General features: G+C 37.0%; 2 protein-coding genes across 3 annotated transcripts in view; both read right to left on the minus strand.

Moving 5' to 3' along the window:
• Positions 1–400: 400 nt before the first annotated feature.
• Positions 401–13374, minus strand: LOC128863091 (sal-like protein 3). Of its 2 annotated transcripts, none has more exons than XM_054102021.1 (5): positions 12988–13374; positions 3004–3499; positions 2452–2690; positions 1859–2035; positions 401–1478 (listed from the first exon to the last, which is right to left on the minus strand). In XM_054102021.1, exons 1-5 carry the CDS (start codon positions 13030–13032, stop codon positions 1098–1100), a joined length of 1338 nt encoding a protein of 445 aa, XP_053957996.1. In that variant the 5' UTR covers positions 13033–13374; the 3' UTR covers positions 401–1097. The 2 variants fall into 2 exon arrangements, with proteins under 2 accessions (XP_053957996.1, XP_053957995.1); XM_054102020.1 differs by having other exon boundaries at positions 2452–2837.
• Positions 13375–13662: 288 nt separating this feature from the next.
• Positions 13663–19781, minus strand: part of LOC128864826 (homeotic protein spalt-major) — an 82098-nt gene continuing 75979 nt past the window's right edge. The window contains exon 4 of the mRNA XM_054104583.1: positions 13663–13698. Within this exon, the coding sequence (XP_053960558.1) occupies positions 13663–13698 (36 nt within the window). The remainder of the gene's footprint in view (positions 13699–19781) is intronic.

Consider the following 19781-nt stretch of genomic DNA (forward strand, 5'->3'; position numbering starts at 1 on the left):
TTCACCAGTCATTTTTCTCTTTTTCCAAATACTTTTCATTACAATTTTATGGTTTTTAAGTAGAGTTCCCAGAAAAACGTTCTGTTTGCAGTAGTTTATCTATCGGAAAATTAATAGTTTGTGAAAATTTTCGCTTAAAGATCAAAGAGAAGATTTCTAGCACTCAAAATAATCTTTATTTTTTTTATTAAAAAAGTTTATTAAAAAAAGATGGATGATTAGTTTTGTGCCACTTTGTATAATGAGCCCATTTCTTCAACTAAGATAAAAATTATGTCCTTGGATATCATAAATTAGCTGCTAAACTTTTTTTAATACATTTCGGTAACTTCATTCCTTACTCCCTCAGTTGCTCCCTCCCCCCATTAGTTTCTAAAATAGCTTCAATAATCACACAGCATTTTTAATAATTTACGTTTATTATTTTATTAATTTCATTTATATTACATTGCATTTTTATAAATTGCATTGCACGCTCTTTTCATTCATATACCTACTCGTGTGTAAGTATGGGCCTACACATACAATTTTGCTTAGCCACAAATCGTTGCCGTTAATTGCCACTTTCTTCTTGACTAAATAAATTAAATTTTCTTTCATAAAGTCATATATTCATGTGTATATATAATTTAATTTTTATTTAATGCTAATATTATTACTATTACTTTCTAACTGTACACTAATTTAATGCCACTTAAATGCAGACATGCGTTCCATACTAATTATTGTATTTATTTAGTTGTGTAATTATTTTTCTCTTTTGCTTTGGACTTAAAACTAACTCGCTGAATTCTATTTCTCTTCATGTCAGGCATACATACCTGCGTATATACGTTCGATACTGTTTATTTTAGTTTATTTTTTATTTCATTTAATTACAATATTCATGAGCTCATAATTTAGCAATAATTTTCAAGCATTTACGATTTTACGATATGTACTCCACAAAACCATGTTTTCAGTTTCACTATGCGCTAAAAATAATTTCACATTCACATTTTTTTTTCACGTCGCCTAAAATCTCTTATACAAAGTAAGTGGTTCTATAATTTTGAAAGCTTACCCCATTGTAACATATTTTATGGTTACCCCGCCGACTAATCTACTACGCGTTGCGCCTCAGCGCGCGTCTCATCCATTTGATTGCTATTCGTCGGGGTTGTTGACATTTCTTCATTTTGATTGTTCTCCGTTTTAATTTTACTTAACATATGCCAAGGCGCTGTGTCTTCTAAGGCCGTGGCACGCGGTAGACTATCCGAGTTCTTGGGCTCATCTCTTGTTGATGTTGGAGATTTACTATCCCCTCCCTGCGCACGTTCGCCAATTGACTGTGGCGTCATGCCCGGAAAGCTGTAGGGAGGCGCCAGAAAAGGCGGCAGACCCAAGAGTCCGGGTGGATATTTGCCAGCATTCGCGCCATTCGGAAAGTGTGGTGGTGTCAGGTTGGAAAAGGTGCTAGAGCTCAGATCGCTAGGCTGAATGAAGAAATTGGAAAAAAGCGCAAATGCGTAGGAGGTTAAGTTAACGAGGTAAAAGTTAAGAAATATGGAGATTTTCAGAGTTTGGGTTTTAGAGATCTGCTGAGGTATTATTGATAATCTGGAACTAACCTATGCAGAAGAAGATTGTTATTTATACACATACATACAACTATAAGTATGTATGTATAAACCTTTTTGCCACTGAACAAATTTTGTAACTGAAATTTTAACGAAATTCTAAGGAATCGCTCCTTAGTAGCAAAAGAACAAGATAAGCTACTTAGTATCCTTTAAGTTTCCCAATATTGTTTTAACCGGTTTTCTAAAAACCATCCTTGAATTGTTATTACATACAAATAACTTTTTCCACTTACCTTTGGCGGTAATCCGTTGAAAAATGGCGGCAAATACGGGAAAAATAACTCAGGACGCCTTTGCATGAAATCCGTCTCGGCTGGCATACTTCCGGGTCGATGTAGGGGTAACTCAAGTGACATACGTCTGCCACGTCGTGATGTGGGATTCGTCCACATGTGCGTACCCATGTGCACCTGTAATTAAATGATGATACGAAAAGCACATAAGAAATCGACTACCTTTCAAAGGATGAAGGTGTGAAGGGCCACTAAAAGATAATGCAAATCAATTTCGGAGAGCAACATTCCAAACGACTAAGATACCATTTCCCAACAGAATATTTAAACCGAGTCATAAGAAAAATAATTCAGCGCCTGTTAGAAAATGGCTGAAACCCAATTTTCCAGCCGGCTGCAGCCATTGAAAGATGACAGTCAAGGCGTGTACTAAATGTAACGTTATTGACTTTTCTCCTAGCAAGAGAGGCACAGCCTCCTTACATAATACATTTATAGGTTTTATTATCGTATTAATTCGTCCGAAATTCACCCGCTTCTTCATGTTTCTCAACACCTTATCTTAAATTAACGCTTGCAATGCTTTTACTTACCTTCAAATTTCCTTTAGTTGTGAAGGCCTTCTGACACACATTACACTGGAACGGCTTATCACCAGTGTGGGTACGCATATGGATCTGTAGCGCTGAGCTCGAACTGAAGTTACGCCGACAGACGTGACAAAAGTGTTTCTGATTCGCACCGGAGGCGGCATCGGCGCTCAAGCTCGGCGGTCCGACTGACATCAGAGCCTGTTGGAAGTCCAATGGGCTGGCGGGGAAGCGATGAGCATCTGCGGGCAGCAAAGATTTATGTGACAATTGTTGATGGGGATGCGATGACGGGTGTTGTTGATGTTGGAGATGTTGTTGGTGATGGTAATGGGCGTGTCCGTAGTGCAGTTGCATAGATTGCATGGTATCATGCGGAAGTGAGGATACTAAACGCGTTAGAATCAGGAAGGAATACGTGTACAATAAAAAAACACGAATTGTGCAGAGTGGCACGAAATTCAAGCGATATAGAGCGGAAGGAAAAGTAAGAGGGCAAAGGAGGAAACAGCTGTGTAACGGGGTACATATTTGAGTTGAGCAGATAATACTTACGTAATTGCATTTGCATGAGCGATTGTTCGGCGTTGTTGTGCGGCAATGTTAGATGCGGGTGAGCAGAAAGTTCGAAAGGCGAGCGCGCTGTTGGTGGCACATTCTGCAGCTCCAAGGGGTGGTTAGAGGATACTGTGTGTGGTGGTACGCAAGCGGGCGCCGCTAATGATGTTGTAGGCAGGGGTGATGGTGTGGATGTTGGTGTGCATACTGGGGCACCAGCTTGAGAAGATCTTGGAAGATCGGTTTTTAGGTGTTGCTGTTCGAGCTCAGCCTCTGTGCCGGGTTCTTGTTTGATGCGTTCGTGTAGTGTTGGCGTACCGCTAACTTCATGCTCGGTTGGACTATTGGGTGTCGCGCATGCCGAACTTTTGCTGCTGGGAATATTTGGTATGTTTTTTTGATTATTTGTTGCAGATGTACCATTTGGTGTGGCGCAATCTGTTTCTATTTCGCCGCAAGTTTGCTTAGGGAAAAGATTGGAACTCACTGTAAGCTAGAAATGGAGAGGATTTTATTTAATTTGAAAATATGTGGCATGCTATTTAATAAACCTAAGCTTTGAAAGTAGAGCGGACATGTAAATACATACAAATGCGAGCAAGTGGGATCCCATATTCGAGAGTTGAAGAGCTCGATTGAAAATTGTGATACTCAAATTAAACTGTTTACGTACATACGTGCACAAAACAATATTTTGTTGTCGTAAAAAATGGAAACCATTTCAATTTACATATAAAGAAATATTCAGAAACCGAAAATATTATGAAAAGGTACAGTAAGTTGTTTAATAGTGAGTCCCCCAATCTTCAGAAATTAATAAATATCTCGCACGTGATGAGAATTCTATTCTATTTGTATTCTAGGTAATAAAATCAATTATTCAAATTTGTTTTGGAATAGCTTTTTACTAAAAAAAAATGATTTTGAGGGATGGATGATGTGCTTTCATGACTTCTTTGCTTGATCATTATTAATGGAACTTGAAAAGTTTTTGTTTTGTTTTCTTTGTTTTATACAGCAAACACCTTTTTCTAGTTTCCCTCGAAATATCGTTTTCGATTCTCCATATTTTACCGTGGCTTGGATGATAATGATATTTATTTTTTACATACATATATCCATGTGGTTTATCTGTAAATGGGTGTAAAATTATAATTTATAATTGGTAAAATATTAAGTCGCAAGAACAAATCATCGAATGAAGAAATTTCGCGTTTGCTCGAAGAATTGAGTGAGGAATTTTTTTCACCTGGAAGTGGAGAAGATTTTGCGCCTGAAGCTTTTGAATAGTTGCGGTTCTTTACATAACTAAATCCGAACGAATGGAAAATTTGTTTGACGCTGATTTCGCGCAATTATGTCCAAAGAAACATAAAAAAAGACTACTAAAAACTTATTGGATTGAACTGCTTCCTTTGTACTATAATCCATCTTCCTGTGTTACAGTTGAAGATCAATTACTTAACATCCATGGTCGCTGCTTATTCAGATAAAATACGAGTATGTCGAGTAATGAGCTTGTCCAATATACAGTGGCTCACAGCTTATTTTATGCAGTGCATAGTCTCAAATCCCAAGCTTTATAACTACAAAACTAAGAAGAATATGAAAAAGAAATTGGGACCATTAAAAAGATAAAAAACTCAAGTTTAGAAAAATAATTTCATTTATTGTGAAAATATGTATTTAAATAACATAAAACAACCAAAATCAAAAATACTGCGTAATTTCAGGTCACAGCTTATTTTATGCAGTCGCTTCTTTGTACAACGGTACTTAAATATTACGTTATTTAAGAGTAGTAGGCGTATGTAATATCATCGCTTATTTATAAAATTACTTTGTATTCGCTTTTTAGTTTGATTTTAGTATTTGAAGTGTCAATTAATGTGATTAATAAAATGGGTCCGCGAACAACGATAGGTCAACGTGAATTGGTTATTCACCATTTCAAAAACGGCCAATCGCAGCGAAAAATAGCAGAAATATATTAGTTAACATTAACGCCCCTACAGTACAAAAAATCATCGAGCGCTTCGTCCATGAAAATCGTGTACATAATAAGGGCAGGGAACCACCAAACAAAATTTTCAGTGACACTGATGAGCGAACTATTGTAAGAAGGATAAAAGCTAATCCACGACTCTCGGCTCCGAAACTGACCTCTGCAGTTCAATCTGACCTCGGTAAACAATGTAGTGTGGAAACTGTTCGCCGTATTCTGCGCAAACACGATTTTCATGGCCGAGTAGCACGTAAAGGACCTTTTATCAGCCCAAAAAATAGACTTTGCCGACTTAGATTTGCCAATGAGCATGTTTCAGAGACGTCAGAATACTGGAATTCTGTTATTTTCGCAGATGAATCGAAATTCAACATATTCGGCTCGGATGGGATGTCCTATGTTTGGCGAAAACCAAATAAGGAACTCAATAAAGAAAATTTGAAACCGACAATGAAACATGGCGGTGGCAGCGTCATGGTTTGGGCCTGCATGTCGGCTGCTGGTACTGGGAGGTTGACATTTATTGAGACAACAATGGACAAATTTAAATACCTACAGATTCTGAAGGATAATTTGTTGCAGAGTGCCGAGGATCTGGGTATGAAATCAGATTTTCGATTTTATCAGGATAACGATCCAAAGCATAAAGCGGGTATTGTACAAAGCTGGCTAATATATAACTGTCCTCACTTGATGACGCCGCCGCCACAGTCGCCAGACTTGAATGTCATTGAAAACTTGTGGTCTATACTAGAAACTAATATCCGGAAACATAAGATTTCTAACAAAAACGACCTAAAGGAGGCGCTGAAAACGGAGTGGACGAATATTTCGCCAGATATTACAAAAAAACTGGTGACATCAATGCAAAATCGCCTTAAATCTGTTATAGACAACAAGGGTTATCATACCAAATATTAAAAATACTTCAAATTATGTTTAATATTAAGTTTTTTATAATTATAAGTAACTGCATAAAATAAGCTGTGACCTGAAATTAACCAGTATTTTTGGTTTTCGTAGTTTAAAGTTATTTAAATATATATTTTCACAATAAATGAAATTATTTTGTTAAATTTGAGTTTTTTATCTTTTTAATGGTACCAATTTCTTTTTCAAATTCTTCTTAGTTTTGTAGTTATAAAGCTTGGGATTTGAGACTATGCACTGCATAAAATAAGCTGTGAGCCACTGTACGTTTAGCAAATCTTATTAGAGCAAGGAAGCCGAAGCTGCGCCTGAACGGATCCATGGTGAACGCATAGTTTTAGATTTAGTTGAAGGACTTAAACACCACAACGTCACAAGGGACAACTTTTTTGCATCATACGAATTGGAAAAGAAAATACTTGAGAGGAATATAACTATCATTGGTGCACTTCGAGAAAACAAAAGAAGCATTCCCCCGAATCTTTTATTAGAGAAAAAGCAACCATTGTTTTAGTCTAGATGTGCATGAAGAAAAAAAACAAATGTCTCGTCCTTTAAAGCACAATGCACAATTCTCCTGATGTCGGGCCTGAGCCGAGGAAGATGCCTCACATCATCGAATCCTACAATAAAACGAAAGGTGGTGTTGATAATGCCGACCAAATGCTTGCCGGATTCAGTTCGGCATTGTAATAAATCGCTGGCCAATGTATGTTTTCTGCGTAAATGCTGTCATAATTTATATACTACTGTAAGTAAGGTGAATTTATTTGTCAAACTTCGCGGGATTAAAATTTCGCTCTAGTTATTTTTTTCATGAGTTGGCAGCACTGTTAATAACATCTGGGCCAACTTTCATGTGAATGTCATTATCAGTAATACATTTACGCTTGTGTTTAACAAACGACCAAGAGTGCATTTTTCGATTTTTACAATGTCTGATTTGATTGAGCAGAGAAGTGCCATCAAATTTTGTTTGCGGAATGAAATTTTAGCTGCAGAAACGTTTAGCGTATTGCAGAAGGCATTTGGTGATTCGACCATGTCGCAGAAAAATGTTTATAAGTGGTACAAAGACTTCAAAGAGGGTCGAGAACGTTTTGATGACTTGGAGCGCTCCGGACGACCATCGACGTCAACAGATGACCAACACGTCAATAAAGTCAAGGAGTTAGTGCTCAAAAATCGTCGGTTGACTGTTAAAGATCTTACTGATATGATCGGAATATCAGAGGGGTCTGTGAAAACCATTTTGAAAGACCATTTGGGCCTACGAAAAGTCAAATCTTGTTTGGTACCGAAAACTCTTAATTTCTTGGAAAAAAGTCGTCGCATTGATGTGTGTGAAACAATGCTTTCAGACTATCAGGACAAGCTCAAATGCATCATTACGGGAGATGATACTTGGATTTATGCTTACGACCCTGAAACAACCGACCAATCAAGCGAATATCTTGCTAAAGGCGAGGCCAGACCGAAAAGAGCAAGTCAAACTCGTTCAAAAATAAAGGTCATGATGACAGTTTTTTTCGATTTTCGTGGTGTGGTGCACTATGAATTCCTTCCACCTGGCCAAACTGTTAATAAGGAATATTATTTGAGCATTATGCGTCGTTTACGTGAAGCAATTCGTCTAAAAAGACCGGAATTATGGGTCAACAACTCTTGGTTTTTGCATCACGATAATGCACCGTCTCACACTGCACTCGACCTTCGTGACCATTTCGCCAAAAATTCCACGCATATTGTTCCGCAACCACCGTATTCGCCTGATTTGGCTCCGTGTGACTTCTGGCTATTCCCAAAACTCAAGAGACCACTCCGGGGAACGCGTTTCAAATCGATTGAGGAGATAAAAGCTGAATCGAAGAAGGTGCTGATGGCTATACCGGAAATGGACTATTTGGCATGTTTCGGGTATTGGAAAAATCGTTGGCATAAGTGTATTTCATCGAGAGGGGCTTATTTTGAAGGGGATGAAATTGATTTACAAGAATAAATAAAGATTTTTCATTTTACAACCAAATTCACCTTACTTTTTGCCCACAGTAAATATGGATCCAAACTATCAAACTTCAAGAGGCAAACAAAATCGTAAAAAATTTCTTCATGATCTTGATGTCAGTCTAGCCAAAGAATCCATGTTCAACAGATCAAGGCCAACTCGTAATGTATCTTCATTTTCATTAAACCGAAGTGATAAGCTGCTTGTGCGCTAAAAATGTTTATAAGCATAAACACAATCAGAATGTAGGCATAAAATGTTGTACAAAACATGTAATGATTCTCCACATTCATTTATAATTAATTTTTGAAATTAATGCTGCCAACATATTCAATATTAACTTAAAAGGCCTAAACGATTCTGTGTATTGCCGTGCAATTATATATATAATGCAGTATGCCCATCTACGAAAATACGTAAATGTAGAAAACGACTCTTAACGGTAAGATCAGTTTAATTTTTTGAGCGTAATTTACTGTGAGAAAAGGATCTGCTTCGAAGGTGACATAAAATTGTAGATAGTTCCATTTGCGGAAAAATATCAAGTCGCATACCACAAATGAAAAGAGTAGAACGCAGATTTTCGAATATTTCTGGGGTATCTATTAAATCAAGTAAAAAGTTCTATATGTTTTTTTCGCTTTATTGATGCGATGAAATTAAAGTAGTTACAATTTTCCTTCAGTGAATCATTTTAAACAGTTTAACCAACCGTTGCAATGCACGCATCGTGAGATATGGCTCAGTAGAGACATCTAGCGGACAAGATTTTTAAATTCACCTAGGTTAGGTTAGGTTAGCCTGGTTCGCAAATAGCCACGCTTATAACTTTTGGTCCCTAGCGATACCAGATGGAGACCGACCTCTGTGAATATTGAAAGTAGACATCATGCAAGATGTTAACGCCTTTGGCGAATCTAAGCAGAACTGGGAGATCCGCTTTTGAAGCGTCCTCCAGACCCTCAAACAATGGGGCTCCCAGGCATTTTAAACGCGTTTTTAATTATGCCGGACAGACGCAGAGAAGGTTTTCTAAAGTTTCCTCAACATCCTCTCTGCGTTTCCTGCATTTGTCCGAGTTAGCAATCCCTAACTTGTACGCATGTCCAGTTAATAGATTATGACCTGTTAGCATACCTATGATAGTTCTGCAGTCCTTTCGCGAGAGCGTAAGTACGAATTGAGTCAGTTTTTTGTCTGCATGTGGTCAGATTTGTCCACCTAGCTTCCACTAGTTTTTTTATGTAGTCGTCCCTTTCGTTGTATATAGTATTTAGCGGTTTTATATTAGTATGTCGTTCTCTTCTTCGACTGGTAGTCTAACAGCGCTTTTTGCTATTTCATCCACCATTTCGTTCCCCATAATGCCTTTGTGACCAGGTACCCAATAGATATGCAGCCTTCTGTTTGCGGCTAGCCTTTCTATGGCCTCCCTGCTCCATTGAACATTTTTGGACTTAATACATTATGAGCTTATTGCTCTTATTGCTGCTTGACTATCCACGTATATATTAATTGTTGAGTTATTTCTTTCTTCTTGTGTAGGCTACCTCCGCGACTTTCTCCCAGCAAAAACGCCACCTAATATTAACAGAATTTTCTTGCTAATACAAATGCCTCCTCAACATCACATCTGCAAATATATATAAACTTATATGTAGGTATGTACGCCTGTGTGCTCTTCGCATTTGCCTCACATTACTTATTCCTCTATTTCAGTGTGAAAGCATCATTTTTATTTTAAGAATTTATGAGTGCAAAGCAAATAAATCACTTTCACTCGTACCTGCCAGGCCACAGAGTATTCTCTTGTTGCCTTGGTGTTGTTGTTGTTCTTGTTTTTGTCTCCAAATTGCATCCACATTATTGTGGAGGACAACTCGCATGTTCTTGTTATAACACACGAATGTTTGTTGTATTTATTGTTGTTACAATAATGTGGCGTCTCGACATTAAAATTCGCATTGTTGCATTGTTCTCCATTTAAAATGCAATTAAAACTTTTAGTTCTAGGCACAAACTTCATATACTACGTGTCGCCTTATTGCTGCTTCTACGGCACCAAGAAGCAGTTTTTTCATATTTATATGAGCTGGTGTTGTTACAGCAAATGATCATGAATATGTCATTTTTCATAGGTACGAGTATGTATGTACGTATGTATGTATGTGGGTATGTACAAAAATGCAGAGCAAACTAATTTTACATGCATTTTCGTAAAACGCAAAGCCTCTAAAGCCTCAACTCCTGAGGGACTTCGCGAACATTTCTGCACATTGTTGTGATTTCGAAGACTGCTTTGCTTGTACAGGTGCTTTTTCGTTGTTTTTGTTTTTATCATCTACGAAAGATAGTCATCCAGCGCACAGTGGTGAGTTGGTGATAAAAATACGGGGGTATTAAGTGACAAATTTAAGAAGGGTACACCACTTTCAACGTCCAAGTTTTATTATATATCAAATTAGTTAAAATATGCTTAATATCTAATTTTAAATCTTAAGTTTCTTTAATATGAATGCAAAAATGTTCGCTGAGTTAAAACATACACAAATGCACTTATTTATGTAGGTATACATTTACACACTTTTCTTTAAATTCATTAAATAATTTCTGTCAGTTGTTTTAATTAATGAGAATTGTCGCAAAGCAAATAGTTGAAATGCGAAATAATAAATCAAAATATCACTAAAAGCTATCACAGCCACCTACGTATATACATATCCATATATGTATGTACATACGTGCGTACCCCGCAGGGAAAACCATACGTGTCGAACTGGTTCACTTCTAGTAAGTTTGGAACCATTACTAGTTCGCATTCATTTTTTTTCTGCACGATTGGCCTAACAAAAGTTTCGCAAGCTGCATGGAAAATAATGTAGAAAAACATTTTTAATTTGTTATTTTTAAGCTTCATTTTTGTTTTTTCTTTCCAATAAACACCATTACTTTCAATACATTTCTGATGGCAAGGCAAATTTGATAATTTGCTCGGCAAAATAATGTATTGTTCAACTGCAGTCTGTGTTTAGACCTAAGGATAGCTGCTCTACATCTATGATAAAAATACTTCATGACATGAGGATAAAGATTGATTCTGGATTTCTCTAAGACAGTTGGTTCCGTAAACTATGATATTTGTTGCAAAAATCCTAAACACTTTTATGGATTTTCTGAAAATTTAGGAAGGAACCATACCTCTAAAACGAATTCTGATGTCCCCTAATTTTGGTCGAACTTTTAGTATCTTTTGTGGTGAGGCAAAAAATCGCCAATTGCTCTGTGAAAATCATATTCTAGGGATCAAAATAAGAAACTTTGCCGAAGGAGCCATACCTCTAAAACGATAATCACGGTAATCACGCTCCATCCAACACAACTCGTAAAGAGTGGCTTCGACGCTTCCAAAGTGGCAATTTCGACGTGAGTGATAAAGATCGCGAAGGCGCACCGAACAAATTCGAAGATACTCAACTACAATAATTATTGGATAAAGACGCATGGACGCCCTGGATGAAAAGTCTAAAGAGTTGGATGTTGACAGATTGACCGCCGGTGAACGTTTGCACGCGATGGGAATGGTCCAGAAAGCAGGTAACTGGGCGCCACATCAATTGAAGGAGGGGGATATCGAGAGACGTTTGGTGACGTGTGAGATGCTTCTTGAACGGCAGAGGAAAAAATGTTTTTTGCATCGCATCGTCACTCGCGATCTATGAACAGATCTATTATGACCCTAACCGTCGAAAATGTTGAAGTCTGCCAGGTTAACCTAGACAGTGAAAAAAATATTCATGCTTCAAAGGTTATGTTGTGCATCTGGTGGGATCAGAAGGGTGTCATATATTATGAACGCTTTAAACCACCTGAAACCAATACTGGCGATTGTTACCGACTGCAGCTAATGCGTTGGAATCTAATTCTCAAAAAGAACGGGACAGTAGACATGAAAAACTGACCGGGCCAGGGCCACACGTTGCTAAATCGGTCCAGAAATATTTAGAGGAATTGAATTGGAAACTCTTGCCCCACCAGCCGTATTCCCCAGGCGTATCACCTTAGGATTACCATCTGTTCCGATCAATGCAGTCAGCTCTTATTAGAGAGTGGTTCACTTCTTACGAGAGCATCGCAAACTGGCTCTCAAGAACTCGAATTTTTCATCAGAGCAATCGGTATGGTGCCTGAAAGATGGAGTAAAGTTCTAGCTTCCAATGGCACATACTTCACATAACATCATGTAATATTTAATTGTTCAAATAATTCGTACCTTTGGCCAAGAAAGGACGCAAGCTTATTCCCATACTCTATATTTCTCCAGCAGAATTTGTCTAGTTGAAGATTTGTATTTTAAAATTAATAGATCTATCTGCCATTCCGTTATGGATCCATGATAACTGTCTTAGCCTAAATGCGGCCAAGTCATATGTATTGCCCGTTAGTAACAGGATATAGGATGCAGAATTTTTTATTATCTTGCGACTAGAAAGTTAATATTTCTGTATAAACAAATCGTATTCAAAACTCCCAAATACTTTTAAGAGAAATTTAGATTGATGAGATCTAATAGACACCAAACTCTGATTGTCTGCAAATGTGCCTACTTGTCCTCATCACGGCTGTTCTTTATTAACGCGGTGAGGCTATGGAACTCAATTCCTGAATCTGCCTATGATGTGATCAGTAGGAGTAACTACAAAGGGGTAGTCTGTCTCTCTAATTTCTACTATTAATCCTCATCTTGTATGGTCCTATTTATATGTCTCACTATTCCTTTATTTACATCTAAGTTTATTTCGACTTTATTTATAAAATTTTGTTTTAAGTTTGCTTTGTGCAAAAATATTTGATCTAGACTTTCTGTTTTTGAACTTTCTTTGAAAATAACAAATAAAACGAGGTCGAGCTTCTTTCTGACGTTCATTCCCGAAATTCGTTGGACCGATCATCAGTGGTGGTATAAACCATTACGCAATATTCGCAATGCTATCATTGCAATCAGGTCCCTTTGGTGGACTTTCTTCACTAGTGACACACTTACCTCGTTGGTGGAAAAAGTCGACCATCCTATCGATCCGCGCAACATCGTTCCTCGAAATCTCTGACACCACTTTCAAATGATCTTAAAATACCCTGCGAATTTTTATATGCAGCTTGAAATTCATTTAAAGTTCACGCCGAAAGTCGTAAAGAAATGCAAGGCGAATTTCTTGTCGCTTTGGTAGTGTAATTTCTACTGTAATTTTACGCCTTCTCGCCTCTATTCTTGCCAATTTTTCTCAGATATAAAATGAGACGTCATTGATTATTACAGAATGTCAGCCAGCATGCGGAATACCGAATACCGTTTATGGATTTTTTTAATCTTAAGCGATCATAAATTTGCCCAACTTGCCCACTATTATCTTTCTCTATTCAGTTAACGCAAATTTTTCCCCTGGAATTCGGAAAAAACACATACCAAACCTAACAGCACTTTTCCATTGTTTCCATGGTTGCCAAATGATTAGTCTCTGAAAAAATACACAAAACAATCCTATGCTTCAATTATCTCCCTATTGATTTCTAAAATAGTGCCCCCAATCAAGTGAATTGCAGTGTGTGTCCATATGTTTGTATGCTCAAAGCAACACCATTTTCACCTAATTGGACCAGCTGAGCTTGAAAGAGAACAGAAAAACTGATTCGCAGCTCCAAATTGGAATTAATAATCCACTCATACTTTGATGCAAGCACCATATTTGTGACAAGGCTGAAATGGAAAATCATAAACCGTCAAGTTTGTCTAATAAAATGCCACGAATACCCTTTTGCGGCTAAGCTGCTGACAAAACAAGGAACAATTATGTGCGGAGAGAAAAACCAATAAAGAGAAAATGTTAAGATGGCATTACTGTTATAATAAGCAGCTATAAATAGATCAGAGAAAGGTGTACAATGGCAATGATACCCCCTTCTGCATGCAGCTCCTCGCTATGCGAGATGCTGGAGTTCATTTGTCCACATACGAGTAATTATGGATGTGATCTAAGTCAAATATTTCCAGTTTCGAGATATTTAATGAATTGCATTTGAATAAATTAAAAAAGTCTTTTTACATTATGACACCTTTTTATTTAGAATTGTATTAGTCTTAATTTACCGAAATTTATTAAGAGTATGAAATTTGTGTGTGAATTTTATACGAAAAAAAAAGTTGTTTTTAAAGCTGCAATTGACTTAGAAAATTTTCAAAACTAACTCAATAAATGGCTTAAAGTACTAAGAGTTTTATTTGAAACAGTAGGTTAGGTTAAGTTGACTTGTCTGGCTGAAAGCCACCACATACACCTGTTAGTCCTTAGTGGTATCAGATGGCTAGACCTTTACGTTTCTCTATTATAGACATCTTGTAATAAGTATGCGTCTTTTGGGAATGTAAAACAATAACTTGATTGAAATAATTCTTAAATTAAATAATTTAAAAATTGACATAAATTTTCATCAATTCGAGTTTTCAAGATTCTTAAAATGTTCCTGAAAAACTCGAGGGATGAATGGTTTGTGTTTTTCTTCAGTTTCTGTTCTGGCGGTGGTGTATAATGGAAGTAGCTTAACACCTTCCTCTTTTAGGTGAAAGATCCAAAACGTGGAATTTAGAATCATCTAAAGAAGTATTATGGGTATTTTTATAAGGTTCATTTTTAAGAATCTCTCCCATTATATTTGTGACCTGCGAAGTGTGTTCAAAAAGTATCGCGATTTTTTTTTTTTTTTTTTAAATTACACAAAAAAACAAAATCGCACTTTTTGTCTGATGAATGACTTTTGATACTTGATGTTTACTAATTTGACAACGCTGATTCTAAATATACCCTAATTTTTTTGTAACAGCTCTTGTTTACGAGTTATAGCTATCACAAAAAAATCAATATATTTCAGTGTTAATTGACGAATATTTAAACAAATATTAAGTTTTCTTAATATTATTTGTTATGGCATCGTCAAGACGAGTTTTTATAAATGACCGGAATAGTTTTTGTTTTATTTGCGGAGAGTATATGTTTCAAGAAAACCGTTTGAATGTGACATCGTTCGTAAATGAGGCGTACAAAAATTACTTCGGTCACCCAATGGAAATGAAAATAATAACAAATGGGAATATCCTTCCATACGATCGGCACATAGGCGTGTTTTGAGCCCTACGATGTCATCTGAACCTCAACCTGGTGCTTCACAGGAAGAACCTTTACATTTTGAGGCAAAAACAGACAATAGCGATAATGACTTTGATTGTGACCTGGGAGCACCAAAACCATTTAACCAAGATGATTTAAACGACCTCATTAGAGATCTGGGATTGTCAAAGACTGGTTCAGAAATTTTGGCGTCTAGGTTAAAAGAAAGAAACTTAGTCACAAAAGAAACTAAAATTTCTTACTATCGCAGAAGAGAACAAACTTTCCTTGAATATTTTGCTGAAGAAGATGACTTTGTATTTTGTAAAAATGTACCTGGTTTAATGGCTGCAATGAGATTACAAAATTACGTTTCTAGTGAGTGGCGTTTATTTATAGATTCATCAAAACGGAGTTTAAAATGTGTTCTCTTACACATTGGGAACAAATTGGGCTCATTGCCTATTGCACATTCTACTAAAGTAAAAGAAGAATATACAACTATTGCTCTGGTTTTAGACAAAAATAAATATGCGGAAAACAATTGGGTCATATGTGTCGATTTAAAAATGTTAAACTTTCTTTTAGGCCAACAAGGTGGTTACACAAAGTTTCCCTGTTTTCTTTGCTTATCCCATAAGAGAGCTAAAAATCAACATCTGATTAAAAAAGATTGGCCTGCTCGGGAAGCGTTAGTACCAGGACAACAGAACGTGATAAGCCCACCTTTGTATCAAGGGATCGTATAATTTTACCTCCGTTACATATAAAACTGGGGCTTATAAAACAATTTGTTAAAGCTCTTGACAAAAATGGAAATCGTTTTCTTTTTCTTTCTAAAAAGTTTCCAAAATTGAGTGCAGAAAAGATAAAAGCGGGTATTTTTGACGGGGCACAGATAAGGTCGTTAATAAAAGACTCAAATTTCATAGACACTATGACAGTGATTGAGAAAATGGCATGGAATGAGTTTGTTTGGCTTGTTCAAAATTTCTTAGGAAATAAGAAAAGTTCTGACTATTCTCAGCACGTCGAACAACTAATGGGTCACTTCCAAAGGGTTGGATGTAATATGAGCATTAAATTACACTTTCTTCACAACCATCTGGACTATTTTCCAGCCAATCTTGGGGATATCAGCGAAGAACAGGGCGAGCGATTCCACCAGCACCTTCGTACGATGGAGGAACGCTATCAAGGTTACTGGAACACACACATGATGGCCGACTATTGTTGGAGCATTAACAACAGTTCTATGCCTTCAACTTCAGCATATAAAAGAAAAGTTGTTTAAACTTAAGAAGGCAATAAAATAAAATAATCTTTAAATCTATAGTGTCATATAGAGCTGATACAGGAATTTCAGTTACAGATTTAAAATTGTCATTAAAAATTGGACTAAAAACATGTATCATAACCCAATCATCAGAAATGCTGTTGTGCAGTGTTATTTATTTTTATTAAAAATTATTATTATTATTATAAATTATTTTATTTAAAATTATTGTCTAGTTTGTCTCCTTCAAAGTAATACCCATGATATATTATGCACTTGTGCCAACGTTTTTTCCAATCTTCGAAGCACTTCAAAAAATGTTCTTGTTCAGCTCCTCCTTCGATGCCGTCTTTATCTCGTCAATCGTAGCGTAGCGTCATCCCTTCATTGGGCTCTACAGCTTCGGGAACAAGAAAAAGTCTGGGTAATACGGTAGCTGTGACATCGTTAGTGTGTTGTTTTTGGCGAAAAAGTCACGCACAAGCAACGAGCTGTGAGCAAGGGCGTTATCGTGATGCAAAGCCAATTTTTGTTCTTCCACAAATCCGCGCATTTCTGGCAGATTGCTTAGCGCAAATTGCGCATAGCTTTCAGATAATATTCCTTATTGACCGTTTTACCCAGTGGCAAGAACTCATGATGCGCGCGCCCCTGCAATCGAAGAAAACGGAAAGCAAAACTTTTACATTCGACCGAACTTGGCGCGCTTTTTTCGGTTCGCGCGCTTTCTTAGTTCGTGCGGCAACTTCCACTGAGATAATTGTGCTTTGGTTTTCACGTCATAACCATAAACCTATGATTCGTCACCAGTTATGACCCTCTGGAGTAAATTTGGGTCGTCGCAGACAGAGTCCAACATCTCATTAGCAATGTTCATGTGATGCTGCTTTTGGTAGAAATTTAGCAGTTTTGGTACGAATTTTGCGGCGACCCGTCTCATGTCCAAATCATTGTACAAAATCGAATGGCACGAGCCAATCAATACGTCTAGGTCCGCAGCAACTGCTCTAACAGTGATTCGACGATTGGCCAATTGACCATTTTCTTCACTTCATAAATTGTTTCGTCTGTTGTTGAAGTTCTCGGGCGCCCGGCATGCTTTTCGTTGTTCACATCTTCTCGGCCTTCTGAGAACATTTTGTACCACGGATAAACGTTGCTTTGGTCCAAAGTAGCTTCTCCGTATGACACAGTCAACTTTCGGAATGCATCCGCGCACTTAATTTAGTTTTTCACACAAAATTTGATGCAGGTTCTTTGATTCATATTCTTGAATAGGTAAGAATCGAAGACGAGCCGAAACACGTGCAAGCAAATGAGCTGCCAACTATTAACTGGACATTCAAAATGGCCGAACTCGTCGGTATGAGTGACAGACATGAGTACCAAAAAAATCGAAATTCGAATATACGTAACCTGCGAAAATTCAAAGTTACGCGATACTTTTTGAACACACCTCGTATACGCCCGCGGTATTTTTTTACTCTTCTTATTGTTGACTCTTCTGGTGATTTCGGTGAAGTAAAATCCGGCTGCGACATTCACTTAATCAAACATGTATTTCTTCTTCTACACTTTTCTATCAATTCATAATAATGCTCCAGGTTGTGGAAGTAATTTGCTTTTTTATTTTCACTTCTACCAACCCAAAATCACGATCCTTCAATGAAAAGGCATGACCCGGTACCAAAAATTTGTGGTCTATAGTTTCAATATTTTTTTTTTGGTGACTGAACAATTTTCATCCATGTCAATGCTAATTTAATTCTATTATTTTGACCTCATCAAGCATCGCTGTAAGCTAACAACACAAGTGTTTGGCCGAGCTCCTCCTCGTATTTGTGCAGTGCGTCTTGATGTTGTTCTACAAATGGAGGGACCTACAGTTTCAAGCCGACTCCGAACGGCAGATAGTTTTTATGAAGAGCTTTTTCATGGCAGAAATACACTCGGAGGTTTGCCATTGCCTGCCGAGGGGCGTCCGCTATTAGAAAAATGTTTTTCTTAATTTTGGTGTTTTCACCGAGATTCGAACCGACGTTCTCTCTGTGAATTCCGAATGGTTGCTGCGCACCAACCCATTCATTATTCACTAATGTATGATATGTAATTTCCATCAAGAACAATGCAATCCTTCTAGCGCCGCTCTAACATTTCGATACCAGTTTTGTGGAAGGATTAATCTTTTGCCCCGAAATAAGTCTCAGTTTCAATGATAACCTCTTCATTCGGGCGGAATTTCTGGCCGGCGAGCATTTTTTTTAGGTCTGTGAACAGCCAGTAATCGCTGGGAGACGAATTTAGCCATTAAGGTGGATGTAGGAGACATTCGTAGTTCAATTCATATAGTTGTGCCATTATTTTGATCGATTTGTGACTGACTATGTAGTTTTTGGTCAACAATGAGCTTACGCGTCACTCACTTTGAACAGGGCTTTTTCATAGCAATGTAAAGTCAGAAGGTTCTACTGATATCTTTATGGTATCAGCTAACTGACGCAACTTCACTTTTCGATTCAAAACGATTTTGTGGATTTTTTTTTATATTTTCTGGTGTTACCGCCTCATTTGGACCTCCACTGCGTTGTGCATCATCGGTGCCTCTGCGACCTCGTTTGAAGCCAGCAAACCATCGTTGGTAAAAAAACTAATTTGTCCAACAATTTTTAAAAACATTCTTTACAATCTTTTCCCATTTGTTTTTTTTAAGCACTTTCTCTTCCCACTAAACTGCGAATTATTTTTCTAAAATATTTTATTTTAGATTTATTTGAGATTTGCACTTTGACCTCATGGTATTTTCTGCCGTAAATAAATATTTATTTTATTAGGACAACCACAGTATTTTGCGTATTCTCAATTATTACAAATTTTGAGTTAAGCCACTCTTGAAGAGGGTGTACGATATGTGTATCCACGAGCCGAATAAACCATTTTCATTAATGATACGTAAAGAAGTTTATTATGTATTAAGCAAACTGCAGAAAGAGTCCATATTACAAAAACAAAAAACGCTAATAGCAACAAAACCACGTTTGTATGTATTTTCGTATGTAAGTTCATTTGCTGGCAAATAATGACGTTAGGCCGGCTTGATGTCAGCTGTCATTTGTTAATATTCACATGAATTATATGAGGCTACAATTGAATTGAAATGAACATAAGCCAACGCAAGGAAAAGCTCATAAATATGTTTGTAAATATGTAGGTACCCTGTAGGAAAAAATACTAAAGACTCTCTCAACACTCTCATCTGGCACTAGATGTTGTTTTAAAATAAAATATGTACAAATTTTGATTCTTTCAGGTTTCATTACTTTTATTCAAAATACGGCTTTTAACAATTATAAATGAAACAATCATAACATTTAAATGTCCAAGGGCACGTTTACAGGTAAAATC

The sequence above is a fragment of the Anastrepha ludens genome, chromosome 5 (assembly GCF_028408465.1).
Source record: "Anastrepha ludens isolate Willacy chromosome 5, idAnaLude1.1, whole genome shotgun sequence".
Classification (NCBI taxonomy): Eukaryota; Metazoa; Arthropoda; class Insecta; order Diptera; family Tephritidae; genus Anastrepha; species Anastrepha ludens.

Excerpts from the sequence above, each read along its gene's own strand:
- LOC128863091 (XM_054102020.1), bottom strand. The coding sequence starts at position 13,032 with ATGTTGCGCGGATCGATAGGATGGTCGACTTTTTCCACCAACGAG. Across the intron at positions 3,500-12,987 it reads CGACTTTTTCCACCAACGAG|CTTACAGTGAGTTCCAATCT; the intron begins GTAAGTGTGTCA and ends CTCCATTTCTAG. Across the intron at positions 2,036-2,451 it reads CAACTAAAGGAAATTTGAAG|GTGCACATGGGTACGCACAT; the intron begins GTAAGTAAAAGC and ends ATTTAATTACAG.